At 41.1% G+C, this 22,658-nt stretch overlaps 1 protein-coding gene across 2 annotated transcripts in view; it reads left to right on the top strand.

Moving 5' to 3' along the window:
* Positions 1-22,658, top strand: part of LOC308103994 (calcium-activated potassium channel subunit alpha-1-like) — a 142,724-nt gene that overhangs the window by 102,933 nt on the left and 17,133 nt on the right. Inside the window, exons 13-21 of one of the 2 annotated variants that reach the window (XM_080454235.1) lie at positions 232-301; positions 718-873; positions 1,352-1,461; positions 1,846-1,914; positions 3,356-3,442; positions 4,297-4,373; positions 11,509-11,541; positions 14,202-14,555; positions 17,732-17,825. In XM_080454235.1, the coding sequence (XP_080310361.1) occupies positions 232-301; positions 718-873; positions 1,352-1,461; positions 1,846-1,914; positions 3,356-3,442; positions 4,297-4,373; positions 11,509-11,541; positions 14,202-14,555; positions 17,732-17,825 (1,050 nt within the window). Of the gene's footprint in view, positions 1-231; positions 302-717; positions 874-1,351; positions 1,462-1,845; positions 1,915-3,355; positions 3,443-4,296; positions 4,374-8,295; positions 8,470-11,508; positions 11,542-14,201; positions 14,556-17,731; positions 17,826-22,658 lie in introns of both variants that reach the window. The other variant, XM_080454236.1, reaches the window with a different exon arrangement.

The following is a 22,658-nucleotide window of genomic DNA, read 5'->3' as shown; positions in this document are numbered from 1 at the left end:
TGAAAGAGTTGCAATTTAGTGCCTCCTGGGCAGATTTATTTTAAACTGTGGCCACAACCTGGTTCTATTCAATAACACTGCATCAGAAATACAGTTGCATAACAGAATATTACAACTTCACTATCAAACTATTAAAACAAACTACTAAAATAAATTAACTACTTATATTATATCTGTATACTATGAACAGTTAATGAAGTGTTCCCATTTTATTTTCCTTTCTCACATTAGAGTAATATCAATCAAGAACTACCATCCGAAGATCAGAATAATCACCCAGATGTTACAGTATCACAATAAGGTATGTACAACCTATCAACTAAGAATCAATTACACTTTACAGCTCTTTATAGGAGCTGTCAAATTATATCTATATTTTGTGCCCCCCCCCCTCCCTCCCTCCCTCCCTCCCTCTCTCTCTCTCTCTCTCTCACTCTCTCAAGAGATTTTTCAATTATGTTGAAGATTAAATTGTAATATAGAGCTATCGAATGTATTAGACAGGTTATGAGTTAGTGTCTTTGTGTTGTACTGTACTGTATGTTGTGACGAGTCTGTTGTATGAATGTTGTGTATTATTGATGTAAATTGTGTTGTTGTTGTTGATGATGCTGGTTGAGACCCCAGGAAGAGGAGCTACTGTAACAGTACAGTAAGCTGATGGGGATCTAATAAATCAAATATCTCTCTCTCTCTCTCTCTCTCTCTCTCTCTCAGGCCCACCTTTTGAACATTCCAAGCTGGACGTGGAAGGAGGGGGACGATGCCATTTGCCTTGCTGAGCTGAAGCTGGGCTTCATCGCCCAGAGTTGCCTGGCTCAGGGCCTCTCCACCATGCTGGCCAACCTCTTCTCCATGCGCTCCTTCATCAAGGTACCCCACCCTCCTGTCCCACACACTTTTAGAGGAGTAGTTCACTCCAAAAATTACTAATTTTCTATCAATTACACAGCCCATGAAGTTTTTTTTAGTTTTTGTCGCATTCCTAAGCCACTAATTTGACTCAGGAGACTCTGCTGGTCATCAAATTATTAGGAATGCGACAAAAACAAAAAATCTCCATGAATTCAAGGCTTCAAATGATAGAAAATAAGTAATTTTTTTGGGTGAACTACTCCTTTAACACTCAAACTTTGAAATGATTCAGTGGTGGAAAAAGTACTACTCAAAATTTTTACTTAAGTAAAAGTATCAATACTGCAATGTAGTAATACTCTGTTACAAGTAAAAGTCCGGAATTTTAAATTTACTTGAGTAAAAGTACAAAAGTACTGGCATCAAAATGTACTTTAAGTAACAAAAGTAGAAAGTACTCATTGTGCAGAATCTTCTGCATTTCAATTCCTTCTAGATTGAGGAGGACACATGGCAGAAGTACTACCTGGAGGGAGTATCCAATGAAATGTACACAGAGTACCTTTCTAGTGCCTTTGTGGGGCTGTCGTTCCCCGTCATTTGTGAGTAAGTACAACTGAGAAGTTCAGTATTAGAGCTCTTTTACCATGACTTACCATTACCACACTGGGTGCAGTTTCTGCCTGCTTCTGTTCTTTACATGGATGGAATGTTTATTATGCTTATATTCTGTAATTGCACATCAGATGATTATATGAAATGTATAATAGTTACATTTGTGTAGCATATGTATAGCATCTGTAGAATAAATCATTTGCACAGCGTTAGGTACATGTCTAAAACCTTTAAATTGGTATGGCGCTATAACCGCTATTATAAGGGTTTATACATTTAAAAAAAAAACTTGATTTGAGATTTTTTGTAAAATATTGTTAAAAATCATATTTTTTCACACCTCTAATGTATGATCTGTCATTTGCTCCTTCACAGACTCTGCTATGTGAAGCTAAAGCTACTACTGATAGCTATTGAATACAAGTCTGATATAAGGGAAAGCAGGTAAGGCTTACGTTGTTTTTACTTACAGTGAGAGTGTGACCTTGGGGGCATAAAGTACCTGCCCACCGGGGGTTAAATTCCTCCATGGTGCCCCTGACTTTGCCCCCATAACTGGTGGTGTGTGCGGGTGGGAAGCCTGCAGGGGGAGCGTGCTCTGTGTCATTGCACTAGCAACTGCTACAGGTTGGTTGGGGTGCCTGTTAAGCAGGGAACAGAACTAGGAGTCATAGCATGTTCCTCCGCACATTTTACTGTATGTCCTCCTGGTCAAACTAGCGACTAGTGACTCCATATGTATCGGAGGAGACATGTGGTTATCTACACTATCCCCATGGCCACAAACAATAGGAGTCGTCATTGACAACTATACAAGCATGCATGTAGGGAATTGGCAACAACTACATTGGGGAGAAAATGAAAAAAGAACAAACAAAAAAAACTTGTCCTGAAGTCAGTGCAGCTCATGACTTCAGTGTGGTGTCTATCTCTTTTCAGTAATACAGTGGCTACAGTACACAGAATCAGGGTATCATCATTTGTTTTCTATTGTCAGCCGGAGACACACAATTTTCTGACCCCCCCCCAGCAAATCCAACCCTGCATTGAAGAATGAACACGGCTACTGTATATGTGTATAAAAGACTTGAATTCTTTCTGACCCGTGTCTGACCGCCTGGCCAGTGGCCCCGCTCAGACTTAACACCCACCCTGCAGTGACAAAAAACACTTAGCACCTTCACTCAGACCCACAGTGTCCCGTTTTAAGTTTTAAATAGCTGTATATTCCAATAGGTATCTCATATAGTGTTTGTTCCTTAACAGGGGTCTCCCTTTCTATCCATCTCTTTAGTAAATAGAAAAAATATTTTCAGGTACATTTGATCCAATCAGGAGGGAGAACTCATACAGATTACATGATAAACCAGTGAAATTGAAAGTGATAACAAAAAGAGCACACACAATTGGAACTGGAACACTATAAAATGTAAGCTGATAAATTATCTCTGAAAATATTTTGTGCCAGGGTCCCCTATATTACAATTATTAAAATGTTCAATATGCAAGCTCACAATGGGTTGCGATGCGTTGTGAGCTTGTGAGCAGTATATACTGGAACCCCCTCAAGGACCCCTGGAGGTCCCCAGACCCCAGTTTGAGAACCACTGATCTACGGCGATCTTTCCATTGTTGTAGTATGTAACCTTGGGAACCATATGGTTGCCGAGCCACGTGGTCCATAGGGCAGGAGCCTATCTCCTGTTTGTGTAACGTGAGGCAGCTTGATGTACAAGTACACCCCCCCAACCACAATGTACATTTACTCCCCCTAGACATGATCTACAAGTACACCCCCCTGCCCACAATGTACAAGTATACCCCCTGGACATGACCCTAGTATGTCGCAGGGACAATGTAATAACCTGCATGTTTATTCTTGCAGCACCCTCATAAATCCTGGGAACCATGTGAAAATGCAAGAAGGAACTTTGGGCTTCTTCATCGCCAGTGATGCCAAAGAAGTGAAGAGGTACATGATTGATATTACAATAATATCTAATTTACTTCTTATTGTTTTTGAATAATTCACAAGACAACCTGACATGTTCTGAAATTCTAAAACGCACAAAGGAGGAAATAATCAACTTTGAGTGGGAAAACTGTGAATTTCAGCATCATGCTATTAAATCCCAGACCCTATTGAAAGACAGAATGCTTGCCTGGATAGCAACAAGGAGACAAACTAAATCATTTGAAATTGTTTAGCCAACATGTTGTGATGCTTTCTTATGAACTGTGCTGTTTGTAATATTATATTCATATGATATTAACAACAATGCTTTAGTCAGCAGAGATGTCAATCATCGGTGCTGGAAGTAGCAGTACCATAAAAAAAAACAACACCTGTATTAAGTAAAAGTACACAAGTATTAGCATCAAAATAGTAAATAGTAAAGTTGTTACTTTCCACCACTAATCATTATATAAATCCTTTGATTACACTATGATTATAATGTAGGTATCTTACTTCCCTGTCTCTCCAGCTCTTTAATACACAGAAAATACATTTTCAGGCGGGTTACCATTGCCAATTTCATCCAATCAGGAGAGAGTACCCATTTATCAGCTTCAATTTTATAGCGTTCCAGTTCCAATTTTGTCTGCTCGTTCCTTTGTGTCAAAATTGGTATCCTTACCTGAGAATGCACTTTCTGTTTACTAAAGAGCTGTTGAGACGAGAAGACCCCTGTTACTGAACAAACACTCTATAGCAATGCTTACTATCACAATAGAGCTATTTAACACTTATTTCAACAAAAGAATAGCACTTACAGCACCTTTAAATACAGATTTGGCTTACATGTTGCTCTTTTATTTTCAAAGGGCATTATTTTACTGTAAGGCCTGCCACGACGACATTACGGACCCGAAAAGGATAAAGAAATGTGGATGCAAGAAATGTAAGTGCTAAAGATTTACTGTACAACCAGAAACATGATGTCTTTCAGAAGGGCTGTTAGTCTTTATAACATATTGATGCTAAACATATCAAGTCTTTTTTACTTGAATGCCGAACAGGCATCAACTGAAGGAAGCATTAGCATAGCAAGCAGGGTGACATTGTCTTTCCGTGACCTACTTAACCACCTGTCTAAACCACTTAGTACCCGCATTAATAATTCACGTTATGAAACCTTGTAACCTGTGCACCAACGAGCGAGGTCATTGGATTTCTCTGTACACGACCACAATCAGGGTCATTGCATGTTTTAACATGTAAGTAAATGTCCCTTCCTGATTGGAATTCTGAGCATTATAGAGAAAATTAATCCAGCTCTAAAGCATATAATCTTTTCAATGTGAGCATACCGTACCCTGAGAGGTGGGTATAAGTAATAATGATAGTAAAAATTTCCCCCCAACTTCAACATTTTAATGTATACCATATTTTTCTTTGCATCATTGGTGAACAAATCTAACAGTATTATTTTTTATTGCTTGTGATAATACTGTAGTAGGTTAGTTTTCTAATGTTTGGCTGTCTCCTGCATGTTAGTGTTACTGTTGTAACACTAACATGCATAGAGAGAGAGACTCAGATGGAACCACCAAGTACCTGAACTAACCTGTTGAATGCACTTTAAAACCATTATGTTTCAGTCTTTCCTTTCAAAATGCTCTCACTAGAGCACTAGTTCTCAACGTCGGGTCTGCTGACAGGGTCTGTAACTCTGAGAGTGTACAAATTGTACACTCTCAGAGTTACGGACCCATAAGGGTCCATTTGCACCCCTGCGGTGGGTCCCTGACCAGATGCTGAGAAACGGTGCACTGGAGATGGTTGCAGTTTGTGTCGAGTTGCCATGAGAACTACTGCTTAACCCTAACATTTCATGTATTTCTTTCCTGCTGCTTGGAACTACAAACATGTATTTTTTCTTAAACTCTCACTCTATAGTGATTTATTGTGAGTAACATGGATTCATTTTACGCCAAAACACAGCTTGCTACTGTACACCCCTGATACAAAGCCAGCGTGTTTGACTGTATTGTACATGTTGCATGCACAATGACTGACGCTGCCTGTCACAGTACTGTATGTGCACGTTGCTCTGGGATGAAGGCAAACATTCACTCTACACACACTTACTAGGGCTGTCACGATCATGACATTTTACTCGTTTACGATTAACCGTTGTGCAAATAATTGTGTGTTTGGCATTGAACATTGGAACATATAATTCAAATTAAGATTTATTTGGCTTTTAGGCATTGTAAACAAAAACTGCACAGGGCAGATAGGACAAATGACTTATATGTACAAAATGACTGACAATGACCGATACTAACAATCACCATATATTAATGTACTATGGCCAAAATAGTGTTTAATTTTTTTTTTTTTTTTAATGTTGGAAAATGGAAACGATAATGACAATTCTCAGAATAATTGCAATTATCTCAAATAATTGCCATCAGGTAATTATGTTATAATTGTTTTATCATTTGGAAAATGATAAAACAAGCCAATTTGTATGACTTCCTGCAGTCTTAAACAGTGGTGGACAACGTACTCAACACCAGTACTTGAGTCATAGTGTAGATACTCCTGGTAAAATATTACTCAACTACAAGTGAAAGTTTCTCAGTCAAATTTGAACTTGAGTTAAAGGTAGGGTAAGTGATATTTTTTGGTTAAAACAAAAAGTATTTTGTTAAAAGGTTAAAGCACTATATTCTGATAGTAATCATTGCTATAGAGTGTTTGTTCAGTAACAGGAGTCTCCCCGTCTCTCCAGCTCTTTATTAAACAGAAAATACATTTTCCGGTAGGTGTCAAAATCTCAACCAATCAGGAGAAAGTACCCATTTTTAAGCTCCAGTTCCAATTTTGCCTGCTCATTTCTTAGTGTCATCACTTCCAATTTCACTTGTTTAATCTATATCCTGATTGAGTTCTCCATCCTGATTGGATAAAATTGGAAATGAAACTGAAACTGAAACGAAAATGCATTTTCTGTTTTATAAAGAGCTGGAGAGACAAGGAGACTCCTTTTACTGAACAAACACTCTATAGCAATGAGTAATATCAGAATATATAGAGCTATTTAACACTTATTTAAACCAAAGAAAATCACTTACCCTACCTTTAAAGTACGTGCTTTAAATAAATACTTAAGTGCTCAAAAGTATGTGTTTTTGGAAATGCTTAAGTATTAAAATCTTCCCCAACAAAATTGAATGTCAAAATAGTAAAAATAGCAGTTCTACAAGCTCACAACGTGTAGCGATGAATTGTGAGCTTGTAGAGGTGCTATTTAAAAAATAAAAAAAATAATCAAAAAAGTCAAAAGTACAATATTTGTCTTTGAAATGTGTAGTGGAGTCAAAGTCATAAGTATCCAACAAAAAGAAAGAAAGAATACTCAAGTAAAGCACAGACACTCAAATTAACTGAAGTATAGTACTCAAGTAAATGGACTTAATTACTGTCCACCACTGGTCTTAAATAAGGTATCACATCTTCACTTAGCTTTAACACCATTACACATCAGTTCTTGGATGTTTTATACTGCAGCTGACCACCAGGTGTCCTCCCAGTCTTGCAGTAAATACAGTAGCCTACAGTTTAGAACACAACATTACTGTGAAAGGAGGATGAGAAATTGGTGCAAAATGAATATGTTGTATTTCATTTTGTATTTTATTTTTTTGAAGAAACATCTAACATTTGGCATAATATAACCACAAATGGTCTAATACTAAGTGGTGTGTTTATTTTCTATTATCTTGGGAATGAAGGAGGCTGCAAAAAAGTTATTTTATAATATGATATGATTGAACAATGCCAATTGCCAACTGATCCGATGATATCATAACCTCCAGTACATGTTTAGTTCTAATCTGAGTTTATTTTGTTTAGTTATTTTTTTACACAGTTTTATGTGAGCCACTGTGACATTTATTTCCATGGGGACTGCAGAACATGACAGAGGCGTCTAAGCCTCTGTCATGTTCTGCAGTTCCCATTCTTAGACCCAAGGAGAAGCATTTAAAAAATGTGGATCTCGGCCAACCTGTGATGTCAGTCATCTATGAAATATAAGATGTACTGTATGACGCCCAATTTGACGTTCGCTAAACATTTCTAAAAGTATAGTGGAGGTTCTTCTGTGGCCTACTGGAAGTGTGCACAAGAATTTGGCACTGATCGGCCCAGCGGTTTGCAATAGTAGCTCCGGACACACAGACATACAGACAGATACACAGACCGACCCACTTATAGACAGATAGACTCCTGGCAGAGCCACGGCGTAAAAATATTCATGAGTGGTGATGGCTAATGTACGAGCCATGGCCCTGCAGCACATTGTGTGGATACGGTACAGAACTCGAAGGCATGTGAACAGAAGCCAGTGGAATAAGGTCCCTGAGAAGGCTGCTTCTTGTTCTGCTGAGGGAATTCATGTCCTTGAATGCCTCCCACTTCCTATAGTCACTCATGTCACATTTTTCCCTCCAACTAACGTGGCCCTCTGACCTAATGATATTTCCATCACCGCTCCCCACAAATGAAGCCAGCAGAAGCTCTCTTCCTGTAATGATAACACCGTACGAGTACGCTGAATGTGCATGCTTTATTTCTTCCAATTCCATGTGAATGAATTCATGTGACCTAAATCTGATTTCACTGTGCACTCAAAGACAGTGAAAAGTTACACTCTTTCCCCCATATATCAAAGAAGTACCCCTCCTTTGTCCCCTATTTTTTGCCTGCACCCCCCTCCCTCCTCTTCCTCTCCCCTCCTCTACCAGGTGCACCACGAGCCTCGCCATTAACCTGCTTTTCCCTCTCCTCTCATATGATCCCATGGACTGTAGCCAAGAAGTCCACCTACAAGAGAATGAAGCTGGCATGTTGTTTTGATTGCGGCCGTTCGGAGCGTGACTGCTCTTGCATGCCGGTTAATGTGCATTGTAAAGTGGACACCCCTCAACGCGGCATTCCACTCTCTCCTGTCTCTGTTAATGATTGCTCAGCCACATTACGTGCCTGTAAGTTGTCACCGTTGACATATGCTGTTCCTTGTTTTGTTGTATGTTGTGTACAACAGTGGCCTGATTTATTACACTTCGTCGTACGATGGCATCGTGCACCGAAAATAGCCAATCTGCAGTTCTGTAGATTGTATTTTTGGCACGCGGCATGCCGTCATATGATGGAGCATAAATTAGGCAATAGCACGGTGTTTCTTCAGATCATGTGCTGTCTAGGTGTACTGTAGCAGCAGTAGTGTCGCTGTCATGGGTCTCGTGTGGCTTTAGTTGGGTGTTTTAGCTGTGTCGTTATAGCTAACACTGTCACTGTTTGCGACTGCTGAGGGTGTTGTGAAGCATGCTCTAATATTCATGTTTGCTGCTGTCGTATCATAGTATACACACTCAAATCAACCTACCTGTATAGCTTAAAGTGGTTAATCATTGAATACTGTGATTCATTGGAGATTATGGACACCAATACTTTATATAAGGGTGACAAAACAACTTAAACAGCCTATCTCGTACTCAGGTTATTGTTGATGGTTATCGATATCAATAGAAACAATATTTACAATACCAATCCATGTTGGCAAAAAAGGAAATTACTGTTTCCATCCGTTTTGGCCTTTCTCTGGGTTCCTACATTTCCCATGATGCATTTCATGGGCAAACATCTGCTTGTCACATGGCATGCTCATAAGGTCACTAGATCAACCTGATTCCTTTTTTTCAAGTCAAGTGTCGACTGCTGTTTTGCTGTAAACACAGCAAACAAACAAACACGTGTCACGCCAGCAAGGGTAGTGTGCTAAAAACTACTGTATGAAATATGGGTTGTAATTCACAGTTCAGATTCATTCCCAATTCTTGACGTCACTGAAGTACACATTTCTGCAAAATCTCGAGACACGAAACACTGCTCAGTGTCATCACAGTCTATACAACCAATATACTGTAGAGAGATAGTGTTGAATCCTGTGATAGTGTCCTTTTAATATTTAATGTCCTTGGTCACATGACATTCTGGAGTGGTCTTTCACAGTGATTCGCTCATTCACATACTAAGACTACTTCCAATTACCTTCTTCAACAATCGAAACGTTTTCAAAGAGTTACAGCTGTTTCCTGCCTAGTAAAAAAGACACCCCTGCTGCACACCTGAACCTCATTTTGAAGGGGATTATGACAGGTGAAAATAATTAGGCTACACATAGTGCCTTTCCAACTGAGTGACTCAAAATAACATTTCAAAATATTGAATATCAAAATATAATATATATATAATATACCGTAAATAATATATTTTACACCCTGAAAATCCATTAAAAATATATATTTTTTATTATAATAATTATTATTATTATTATTATTAAATAATGGGGCAGGTTCAGTTTGTTGTCTCTAGCAGAGGCCAGAAATGTAACTCAATATTATGTAAACATTCCCCTGTAAAGCCAGAGGCATGCAATAGAGACATTAAATATTATCGAAGTATCTAAGCGTCGGGGCATGAAAACCATGCTTGGTGCTCCTTACAATTAGCTACAATACAGTGTAGGCTGTCATATATTTTTAGCGTACACGCCTCTTGACCAATAACAATTCTGCATAATTCAGCAGTAGAATACAGTTTCAGAGCTATATCCTAGCCTGGAACATGTCTGCCAGGGTTATTAGCTACAGGGGACGGCCTGGCTAGCCAGGCTAGAGGGGAGCTCTGCGGTTGCTGTCGACACGGAGCGCGACACGCAGAGAGCGAGGCCTTATGTGGCCTGACATGGAAGTTATGTTTGCATTATCATTTTTTGGAGTGCTACCGGTTGTCATGAAACTCGGCCTGACAGTTCCTAACCACCAGGCAGTAGCACCCACACCCCCCACCGCCCCCCCCTTCCCCTTCTCTTCCTCTTTGGTTGCAGGACAGATGCTAGCCTGTTAGTCCTGCGACTCTGCTCACACTCACCAATCACAGGCGACAGATGCCAGGACCGTCAAGGTCCCCCGTTTGAACATGGCTGTCACTGTCCTTCCTGCCTTAAAGGGCCACTTCCCCCATTTTCAACCAATCTTCATATAATTGGTCCTCCGCACTAATGCTCATTATAAGATGGAACCATTTCTGTCTACTCATTCTGTGTCTCAGAGGTGGGCTGTCGACAGCTCAGAAAACTGTCCACACAGTCCATTTTATTTGTATTTTTAAGAACAATGGCTTCTATTTCAGCATGCTGACTTTTCAGTTAGAGAAAGGCTATAGTTTCTATTAGCTTGGAATCTCCGTCGATGATGTCACTGGTAGGCACTCGGCAGGTCTCCGAACTGTCCACAGCCCACCAATGAGACACAGAAATGAATAGACAGAAATGGTTCCATCTAATAATGAGCATTAGTGAGGACCAATTATACGAAGATAGGGTTGAAAAATGGGTGAAGTGCTCCTTTAAGCTCAAAGCATGATGTTTGTTGGAAAGCGAGGACACCGTACTAATAAACACGAGCGCTCAGGTGCAAAAGCTGACTCACAGGAAGCCCTGCCCGTTCGTTGTGAGCTTGTAGATCTGCTGTGTTCAACTAAGTATAAATCAGATATTTGAATATCTCAAGCACTAGCCCAGATGATGTAGGTTAGGCTTTTTCTCAGCTTTGGGACACGAAGACCACGATTTATAACATTGGGGCTGCATTGCACTCTAAATCTCGTGATTAAATTAAAAATGTTTTAGATTAATGTAATAAAGAGAGAACAAACATTAATTTAAAAAAAAACACACACATAAATTAAGGTCTGCTTTGTTGTGTTTGGATGTGAATTTGGATCACATGTGAATGTGGATTTATCTACATTTTACTGTCACCACTTAACATCATTTCTTTTTCAACTGACTCTTTGGTTTTGTTTCCCATCGCTTTGTCTATGGTTTTCATTTCAAGTGCCTTGAATAGGAATCTTATAACCATTTCCAACCTTCAGTTTTCCAGTTTGTCATTTATAATTTGCAACCTTGTTCCTGCCTGTAACCTCTCATTTACGTTTGCTTTTTGTTTTCCTCTCAGCAAAAAATAGCTATAACGGATATATCAAAGCAAGTAAGTTTTTATTTCCAATTTCTTTTGTCATTTGTTTGTTTCTAACTCTTTCCACCTGTAATTCTGCCTATCATCCATTTGACACTGTTTTTGAATCCTCCATATTTTCACGTTTGCTCCCTCATGGCTCTGTTAATTTAACAATCCCTCCTCCTGACATCGCACATCACAAATAAGTCTGTTTGATTATATTCTACATAAGCAAAGCATCATACAGTAAGATCCATTTAACTCAGAGATCGTACAAAGGTAACAAGATGGACCTTTATGGGTCTGTAACTCCGAGGGTGTACAAATGGAACCAAATGGACCCATTTGGTTCCATTTGAGTAACACATTTGAGTTAAATTTACCCGAAGGATTTTTACCAGGAAAGAGATGTTGAGTTATTATTCACAAGTCGCTGGGTGTCGTTTTGTAGCTCGGCAGTAGATGGTGCTACTGCTCCAGTGTGACTCTGGAGTTTTAATCTAGGGGTTGGATTTTGTGGAAAACACATCACTAAACACAGCAAAATCACATGTGCTAGAGAGCCGGTGCAAAACATTTTATATACATAAATCTATAGGGAGTTGGATTTGTTTACTATAAATTCACGTGTTGTTCATGTATTTTCTCAATTAAGCTTGACATTATCGTACGGCGGTGTCTCTCTCCAAAAATAGCCGATCTACTGTACAAGCTCACATCTCGGATGCAGATGTGATGCCTTATGAGCTTGTAGATCTGCAACTTTATGCTCCGTACAACGGAGCATAAATTGGCCATTAGGCAGCAGAAGAGAGAGAGCGTTGAGGGCCATCATCCACTACAACATCAGGCTCTGTGACCGTAGTGGAAGAAGTACTCAGTATTGCTATCAAAATATACAGTGCCAAAGTAAATGTACCAAAGTAAATGTAAAAGTAGTCGAAAACCAGATGTAAAAAATGGGGATTAAGTGGATATTTTTATATTAATCTAAATCTACATAGTAACTAAAACTGTCAAATAATTGTTGTGCAGTAAAAAGTACAACCTCTGAGACGTAGCGGAGTAGAAGTAGCCTATAAAGTATTGAAAAATGGAAATACTCAAGTATAAGTACCTCAAAATTGTAATTGAGTACAAGTACTTGAGTAAATATACTCAGTTACTTCCCACCACTGCTGTGCTGTGCGATCACATGGGGCTGATCCACAGACGTGTTGTGTGTGTTTGACATGGGCCAGATGAATAGTGGAGGTTTGGAGGAGCAGGGATCATAATCTGCCAGACAGCTGACTGTTGAAATAATCATCTCTATATTCCAGTTTTAGCTCCCAGGCAGTTGTGTTGGAAGAGCAGAGACATTTTTTATTTATTTTTTTCTGCCCCTTTTTTCACAGTCTTAGCTTTGTTAGATACACGGTGCTCGGTTTGTCTGTTACACAACGCCAATAAGGTACAACTATTTCACTTCAACTATACTGTTGTTTGTGTTCGTATATCGTACATTTAATCACATTGTGTCATTATAGGTCTAAACACAAAAAATATAATGTAAATACACAAGCTCACAACACATCGCCACATTGTGAGCGTGTAGATCAGCAATTCTTGCTATTTGTCGTAAGACAATTGTGTGAAATTACATATATTGCGGAATGATTTTTAACAGAAAATTTAACTCAACTACCGCTCATCTGTTAGAAAGTAGGTGAGGTGCTGGAGCTGCATAATTTCAGGGTGAAAAAAAGAAAGCAGCACACTCAAAACTGTTTTGGATAGTTTGAGTGTTTTTGTGTGAGAGTTTTGAGTGTGCGGTTGCCGCTTTCTTTTGTGGATTTCTTAACGTGTTTATTAACGGTGAACCCATAACGGTCAATCTTTCCACTCAAGTTTGAAATTAACGCTCAGGGTTTAACTGCGCGGTGCTGAAAGGAATGGCAGTAAGTTGGTGGCTGTAACGTTTCCATTGTCATCATCTGCCTGGTCTTATGGTGGGACAATTACCGGAGACACCTGAAAGCATGCTTATTAATTCATGTTTATTATGAATATCCAAGTAAACGTCAACTCTTAACATTTCACTGGAGCCGTAGACCAAGTGGTTAAGTGGTGTTTAATAAAAATGAGGTTATTTAATTATTCAACTGTTAGCATTATTGTGCCAGAAAGAATTAGCCCCACCCCCCCCAACCCAACAGGGGGTGAGGGGGGGGGATTATGTTAGGAATAACAATAAGTGACACAGGGTGTTTTAACATTATCAGGTCTTATTTAAATACATTAAAAGTAATAGAACAAAAGGCAAGCCGAGTGCTTCTTGGAGTTCACTAGGTGACGTTAAAAGTCATGTCATGATTGAGTTAATTGGTGAGGTATCTATTATTAAGTGTGTACAGTACAGCAGTGGTTCTCAAAGTAGGGTCCAGGGGACCCCCAGGGGTCCTTGAGAGGGTTCCAGGGGGGTCCCCATCTAAACAGTTGATAGTTGAGAACAAAATGGAACCTTACAGGTCTGTAACTCTGACAGCGTATATAAATGGAACCAAATGGACCCTTACGGATCCATTTGGTTTCATTTGTACGCGGGTTATATGCATGCCAAATTGGGGGTCCTTGAAATACAAAAAGAAAGTTTGAGACCCACTGCAGTACACAGTCACTGACGACCTCATTCCATCCCTATCTGGCAGTAAAGGACGACCCCCTAGTCAAAAGGCCGCCTTACCAAAACCAGTCCCACAAACTGAACCACAACTCGTCAAACGAGATCAATAGAGCGCCCCGCGGCGGAGGAGACGCCGCTCTCTCCGTCCCGCTGGTGAACAACCGTAAGGGGAGCCTGCTGTCCCCCGGCGAGCCCCCCGCGCCGCTCAGACGCAGCCTCGTGGGCTCCAGGGAGCTGGGCCAGGTGGCAAGGGCGGCATCGGTGGCAGCCAAGGCGAAGGCGGAGGAGGCCTCCCGACTCCAGCGGGCGCGCAGTCTGCCAGTGAAGTACAGATACCACCCCAGTCACGGCAGTAACGCCACACTCGATCACAGGCACCGTAAGACAGAACCCCCCCCCCCCACCACCCCCCAACCCCCGCCGCCATCTCTGCTGTGTGCGACAGGCCCCTGAGCTCGACGCCCACAACAGCCAGCATGTGTTGTGTGAAGCTGGAGTTGGTTGCATGTGTAGCATTCCTTACTAATGACCCCAGTGTGTGCAGCTGTCAGCTGTGAGACATTAAATATTGAACAGGGCCGCCTAGCAGGATGTGAAAAGACCAGTGTACTGGTGCATCCCTCTCCACTGGAAGAGCCCTCCTCCCCTCCACTCCCCCCCTCGTCAGCCGCTGTCGCAACGTAGACAACTAGACATGCTTGCTAGTCCTGAAAGGGTGCAATAGTTCATCTCCAGAGAGGACCCGCCATCTTTGAGGACGTGATTAATTTTAATGGAAAATAATCTCCTTTGGTTTCTTTGTAGGGGAACGGTACCGTTTGAAACCGGCGTTGGCGGTCTGAGCTGTCATTTTGAAACCAACTCGGGGTCCACAGGCTTATTTGCCATGATGCATGACATGTAACAAAACAAAACAAGCAACATCCCGAGTTGAAAGGTGGTGTTTGTTTTGGCACTCGGGTGGCGCTGGGGTAAAGTAGGTTACCTGTCCAGCAGGCTGGACAAAAACTACAGCCCAAAGTGTCTAACCCAGTGAGTCTCAACCTTTTTAATTTCAAGGACCTTAGTTTGATACGCATTAGGCCACAGACCCCCATTTGATACAGTTTGTTTCTCTGGGACTCCAATCTACACTGTAATATCCATAGTATTATTTTTAGCCATCGTATTATTTGTATCTTTTAGAGTGTGCAAATGGAACCGAATGGACCCGTAAGGGTTCCATTTGCAGATTCCCTGAGTTACAGACATGGGTACGGGTCCATTTGGTTCCTAACTACCAATCATTTAGCGGGAACCCCATTCAAGGACCCCTGGGGATCGCCGGACCCTATGTTGAGAACTAACCAGAAGTACAGGGCTACAGGAAGTTCCGGTATCCCTGTACTTCCTGTACTTATGGTTAGACACTTTAAGGCAAGCAGTAGTTTTTTTCCCCCGGCTTTTATCTCCTCGTGAGATGTTGATAAAAACTGGGAACGAGGTTTCCTCAGAGTCTCAGCCACAGCGTGGTCTAGGGGGTGCATCTAGCTTGGCTGAGCGTCTATATACAAACACAGTGGGTAGTGTTGGGGAAGCCGGGCGGGGCGGGTGATCTTTGTCGCTGTGCTATAGCGACTCCTACGGGCGGGGGTGGGCGCCTGTCAGTGCGGGGGTTTGAATGGGAGGAGTAGGACGGAGGCATTATGTTCTACTACAGGGGGGCTCCTCACTGGCAGGTGAGGCAGAAGGGTACAATAGCAGGGGCAACACAGAAATGTGTGTGTGTGAAGGGTGGGTGGGGGGGGGTTGATTGTTATAAACAAACTGGAAGAAAAAAGAAGAAAAATAGGACGGTGTTAAAACAATGACAATTAGCGCAGGGATTGTCTTAGTTGCCATTTTTCTTGTTGGTTTTATTTCATCGTCGCTTCACACAGACGATAATGGTTGTGAAAATATTTGCCTGACAATTCTCACTCAAGGGCAAAACTTGTAAATCATTTCCAATGAAGACCTCAGCGCAGTTTGGCGTAGCGGTAAAGACAGTGTCCAAGGGGCATCTCGGCTGTGCATAAATCAAACTGGCACTAGGACCAACCTAATTACATGAGCCAAGGGCATCGCTCCCGAGATGAGGAAGGGCCAGCAATCCAGCACGCATTTCAGAATTGGCACAAAGAGACCTAATTTATGATGTTGTGGGTTCTTTTATATTCGTGGTTTTATTATCTTAATTAAATGGGCATGTGAGTCATTAGCATAGTCAGCAGATATGAAATGTGTTGTGATTGTAACGACGCAAGTGGTACTAATAAGATGTTGAAATATTGAAAGCAATACAATCAAGGATATTCATAGGCAAGCCAATTTATATATTATAACTTTGTGGTGCTGCGGAATCTGAATACCATAAAGCCGATCTCTCCTTGTTACTGTACATCAGTGGTTCTCAAAGTAGGGTCCAGGGACCCTCAGGGCTCTTTGAGCGGGTCCAAATGGACCCGTACAGGTCTGTAAACTCAGAGCTATGGGGGTACTTGAAATTAACCCATTAAAACCGGGAAAGCATCTGTGTCATTTTAGATTTTTGCGTTGGCTATTCAAAAATAGCAGATATACAAGCTTTTGTGCCCAGCTGGGAGCTTGTACATCAGCTATTTTTCTTTTACATTTTGGAAAAATCTTGAAGATATGAGAACTACTGATTTAGAAGGCATTTGTAGAATCGGCCTCATGCAGGACTTAACCCATTAAGACCAGGAACGCATCTGTGTAATAAAAAATTTGTTTGGCTATTCAAAAATAGCTGATATACAAGCTTATAGCGAGCTTGTAGCTCTGCTATTTTTGAAAAATCGTGAAAATGTTTGCAAATCTTTGAATATATATATATTTTTAAAGTGAACATTTGTAACTAAAATCTTTGCTTCTGGGGGGTCCCTGGAACAATATATTTTGAGATGGGGGTCCGCGGCCAAATACATATCATTTTGGGGGTCCTTGACATGAAAAAGGTTTGAGAACCACTGATATAACATAGGTTTTTTCAAAAAAACTGTTAGGATTTAAAGACATTTTGTAGAATCGGCCTCAGGTCTTAATGGGTTAAAAGGTTTGAGAATCACTGCTGTACATATTCACTTGGATTGAAGCTCTGATGGTATAACGGGTAGAAAGTGGGGAAAACATGAGCCCCCCCCCCCCAAGTAATTAGAGCTTGGCAGTTTGCACTTTGGCATGACGGTTGACGATGGCACCGCAGCATGTTTGCATCCTCATACACACCGTGCTAATGCATCTTGCTGTCATCATACAGCCATCACAATGTAATCGATTTCAGTCCGGTTTTTGTATACTGTAATAACAACCCAACCTCACTGTCCTCACATTCTCTGTCTGTCATTCCAACATTCCGTCTCGTCCTCGGTTTGGGGTCTTGCCGCCCTCTTAAACTGTGTTGTTTTGTGTGTTTGTTTTGTACTCACAGTTGTGTTTTTCCTTGTCAAGAATTTTGACCGGAGCGTTTTATTTGGATGATTCTCTCTACTCATACCGTTTTGCCTGCACTTTCAGTCGAAGAGGAGCAGCAATCGGCGCTGTCGCCCAAAAAGAAGCAGCGGAACGGAGGCATGAGAAGCTCTCCAAACTCTTCGCCCAAGATGATGAGGTGGGACACAAAGCCATTGTATAGTACTGTGCAACATGTGCTTTTGTACATTGCTTACATTTCTTAACCCAGTGGTACTCAAACTTCTTCATGTCAAGGACCCCCAAAATTAGGTATTTAGTATTAGGCTGCGGACCCCTCCCCATCTCAAAAATATTTTGTGCCAGGGATTTTTCAAAAATAGCCGATCTACAAGCTCATAGCGCGCTATGAGCTTGTAGATCTGCTATTTTTGAATAGCCAAAGTATAAAATATGGTTAAAGTGGTTAAAATGATTGTGACACATATTAACACATTTAGCTGGGGACCCCCTGGTACCCGGGGTCCTTGACACGAAAAACTTTGAGAACCAATGTCTTAACCACATGAACCCTAGCATCCAAATCCCGGGCATGTCATAATAGGCTAACATCCCGCAAAAAAACGACGAACATTCTGCAAAGTCGAATGAACGTTCGGCAAGAATTAGGCGAAAATAGCCAATCTACAGTACTTAAACTCACGCCTGTAGGTTGGCTATTTTTGCCTTTTTGACGTACAACAAGGTTTTAAGTGGTTAAACAGTATTCTCTGCCAGTCCACTTAATGACACTGTCTCTTTGTGGCGGCGGGGGGGTTGTATCAGGTTGTTTCAAAAGGGGTGCTGTACTCCATGGTTTCAAGTGACACCCTCCCAGCTCCAGCCACACAGTAGTGTATCTCTTAAGCAGCCTTGGCACTAATGACTGCACCAGCCAATCAGGGAGCCCCAGAAGGATAGATAGCCCAAGGCCGTTCATCTATTGTAGAGATCCCACTGAGTTGTTCTTTTTTCCCCCCTTCTTCTTTCCAGGACATAAGGGCCATAGATGATATGTACCATCACGATCAAAAGTGAATTCAAATGCTACCTTTGCTTTTATCTTGTCCCGTAACATTACGCAGGCGTTTATTGATTTTGACTGGAGGTAGCGCCGTACAGTCAACGTGGGAGCATTACAACAGACTATCGCAATAATTGGCGTTGTCATTAAGTGCCGTGTAAAAGGGAAGACGGGCCACAGTGAAGTCATATGGTATAAGGTTTAACAGAGTGGAAATGGAGATGCTAGTGGTAATTGCTGGTAAACTGACATAACTATATTTCTCCATTGTGGACATGCATGCAGGCTGCTGTTCATGTATCACTCATGAATGACACACTCATATTTGCCTGCATCATTCAATGGATTGTGTGCAGCACACACAATTGAAGGGCTGTGTGTGTGTGTGTGTGTGTGTGTGTGTGTGTGTGTGTGTGTGTGTGTGTGTGTGTGTGTGTCATGTTTAGCCAGACCATTGATTTCGCTTGACATAGAAATCCAACATATCACTTGTGTGACTACGTCTATTTCTTGTCAAAGTTGCATTATCGTTGGGTTTTTATGCATCTTGCGAGATTGCAGATTGATTTCGAAAGTCTAGCTGAAAATATATCCCCGGAGAAAACATTGATTTATGAAATAAATTCAAACATCCATCACTTATTAACCATGTAATGATGTTTACTCAACATTGACTCGGTCGATTCGTTGGTTCGTAAGTTCAGTAATGTTTTAATGACTTTGGAGAAAATGTAGATAGTAGATAGTAATCTAAAATAAAGCCATTGGTGGAGAAATGGTCGACGGTATGTTTATGTATGATATTTGCCCGAAGCTGTGAATAGACAATGACATGTATTGATGGTTGCATGGTCCTTTAAGCACTTGAACCAACATATGCCTATTCTGGGGGGAGCATTCGCCAAAAATAGCAGATCTACAAGCTTACGTGTCGCAACAGTTGTAACTCAACTCCAGTTCTCTAAGACTACAGGGTTTAAGTCAGTGGTTTTCAACCTTTTTCGCGTCAAGGACCCCCAAATTGACACATATTAGCCCACGGACCCCCATTTGAAAAGATATGACAGGGACTCAACCACTTTGATTTATTGGGTGTCCCAATCTACACTGTATCATCATCATTAGTGTTCATTTAACTCTGAGAGTGTACAAATGGAACCAAATGGACCCGTTAGGGTCCATTTGGTTCCATTTGTACATTCTCAGAGTTACAGACACATACAGTAAGGGTCAATTTGGTTCCTAACTATTCATTTGGCTGGGGACCCCCTGGAACCCCCTCAAGGACCACTGGTGGTCCCCGGACCACTGGTTGAGAACCACTGGTTTAAGTGGTTAAGCATACCATACCATACCATACTCTACACTGAATACAACACACAATCATTTAATACTACAGCTAAACAAGTAAACTTCAACTCTGTACCAAAGGAAATGCTCTTTGCACAGGGAAAGGTTGTTTTTTCGTAGCGCAATACAGTAATTTGGCATCTTTCCTTTGATCTCCGGCTTCCGATTTGTCCGGGAGCCATTTGCCTTTTTGTTTGATTCGGTTCAGACTGATGTCAAAGTTGAATTGCTCGAGGTGATTTGCTGACCCATGGGTAACAAAAAATGAGCCTGTTTCATGTCATAGCCTTCAGCAAAAAACATCAACCCATCAACCCCCGATCCATCTATTTGCCATGCTAATATACTGTATTATACAGGTGGATGTGTTATTTCATATAGTTAGGGTTGCAGGGTGCATTGCCTACACTATGGAGAGGGATTTGTTAGGGTAGCCTAAGGGATACTTTATTTCTACAAGCAGAAAGGGGAAAAAAAACATCTGGGTGTATACTATATCAAATGTGTTTTTACAGGACCTGGGGCCTCAAGGCCTTTGTAAATAAGTAATGATCAACAGATTGGCTGTGGGTTTTTGAAAAGCAAGCCTTTGTCAGTTTGCATGATGGGGGGAGAATTTTCAAAGGCTTTTGCCTTGCTCTCACTGCCTGCTGGAGTGGGACAGCGTGTTAACCCTTTAAGACCGGAGAACGCATCTGTGGGTCATTTTTTGATTTCTTTGGGCTATTCAAAAATAGCAGATATACAAGCTCATAGCGCGGCACCGAGTGCCGCGCTATGAGCTTGTAGATCTGCTATTTTAGAAAAATCGTGAAAATTCGTGGCAAAATCTTTGATTACATATTTTTTAAAGCGAACATTTGTAAAATATTTCGTTCCAGGAAGCCCCAGAAGCAAAGATTTGAGTTACAAATGTCCGCAAAAAAAAGAAGAAAAAACAAATCAAATATTTGCACAACTTTTCATGATTTTTCAAAAATAGCGTGAGTGCCGCGCTATGAGCTTGTATATCTGCTATTTTTCTAAAAGAAATCTAAAAATGACCGGTCTTAAAGAGTTAAGCCTCAACTAGTACAGGAGTGCTGGCTAGAGAAAGAGAGAGAAAGAGAGAGAGAGTATATCAATAATTTGCTATAAAGGACACTTTGTTGTATATTTTGCAGTCACGAGTCTTTGAACAGTGCAGTATTAGATTTTAATTAGTGTCCTAATTATTTAGCTTGTCAAGAAAGAAAATCTCAAATGTTGTGATATTTGTACACTGTAAAATCCTCAGTGTTTTACATTAACACTGAAGATTTTACAGTGTAGATACGGCTGTTTTACTGTAGGGAGCATTCAGCCGTGGAACTAGAGCCAACCTCTCTGTTTACAGATGTAACGGCGCAGTAACAAGTGCCATCTTGCACTTTGTCGCTGAAATTAACACCGTTTCCATAGGCTTCCTTGATGGGTCAGGAGACGCCCGGTCTAATTGTTGGCCAGTCACATCGCATTTGCCCACGTCCGTCCGCACACCGTGACACACGCGTCATGTCAGCTACAGTGGCGTAGCGGCAGCCGGCAGTGCCGGGGAGAGTGACAGGCCGTCACGGCTGACAGTTTGTGAGAGATAGCGATCTTGGCAGAGCTCTGCCTCACCAGTCATGTCCGCAAGGACAGAGCGAAGTGACAGCGGGCTCCACTGAGTGAGCGGTGAAACATTCCACTCTTAATGAAATATTAAGCTGAGGTGTAAGGCCACTAAATGCTTTGTCTCTTATTAGCACCTGCTAATAGTCGAGCCACGTTTTTTTAAGTTGAAAATCTGTTATTGTTTTTTTTTTGCCGAGCTTAAAAAGGAGTTGACAGTGACAACATACTGTACAGTATAGTGTCAATTAGGCTTCCTCGCTTCCTCGCAGTTATAAAGTTACAGACATTTTTAAATGTAGAAAATGTGTTAATCTGTAAACATACTGTGATTTGTAACAAATCTTTAGGAAGCTGGTGTCCAGTTCAATGATGCTGGAAAGCAAATATGGGGAATGTTGCATTATCTTACAACGCACTCATGTTCAATTTTTCATAAACAGTTCATCGTTTTGTATTCTAATATTGCTACTACACTGTATACTGCAATCTGACAAATTTTAGGACTTTCATATACTGTACCGAGCTCCACTCACAGTGGATGTCGATGTCATTTCAAATTAGAATTTTCCTGACACGATTGGAGGCTAAGAAATGGAACGCATTAAGGGAGACATTTACCTTATCAGACTACTTTCATTTCTGAAAGGACATCCTGGTCTTGCCTGGGGGTATAAGCCCAAAGGCTTACTATTTGGCGTCAGCCTGTTGGGGCCTTAGGGATGCTAGTTTCAGTTGACACTTTCATGCATACTTAACATGTTACTTAAGGTGTCATTCTTCTAAAATACCCACATGGATTAGAGGAATGCTCTTCTTGTGGAGAAAAGATATGAACTATTTAAAAGACTTGGGACAGAGACAGTAGGCTGCGTTCGATGTTTCAGGAGGCATTATCTTCAAATCAATCTGTCGGCGTCGATTTAGTGCAAAGGGTGTGTTGATATAGAAGGTATAGAGTGTGTTTGCAGGCAGATATACAGTAAG

Source organism: Gymnoscopelus braueri (assembly GCF_963280865.1).
Source record: "Gymnoscopelus braueri genome assembly, chromosome: 17".
NCBI lineage: Eukaryota > Metazoa > Chordata > Actinopteri > Myctophiformes > Myctophidae > Gymnoscopelus > Gymnoscopelus braueri.
The sequence above is the reverse complement of the archived record's forward strand: the minus strand, read 5'-3'. Positions and strand labels throughout refer to the sequence as shown.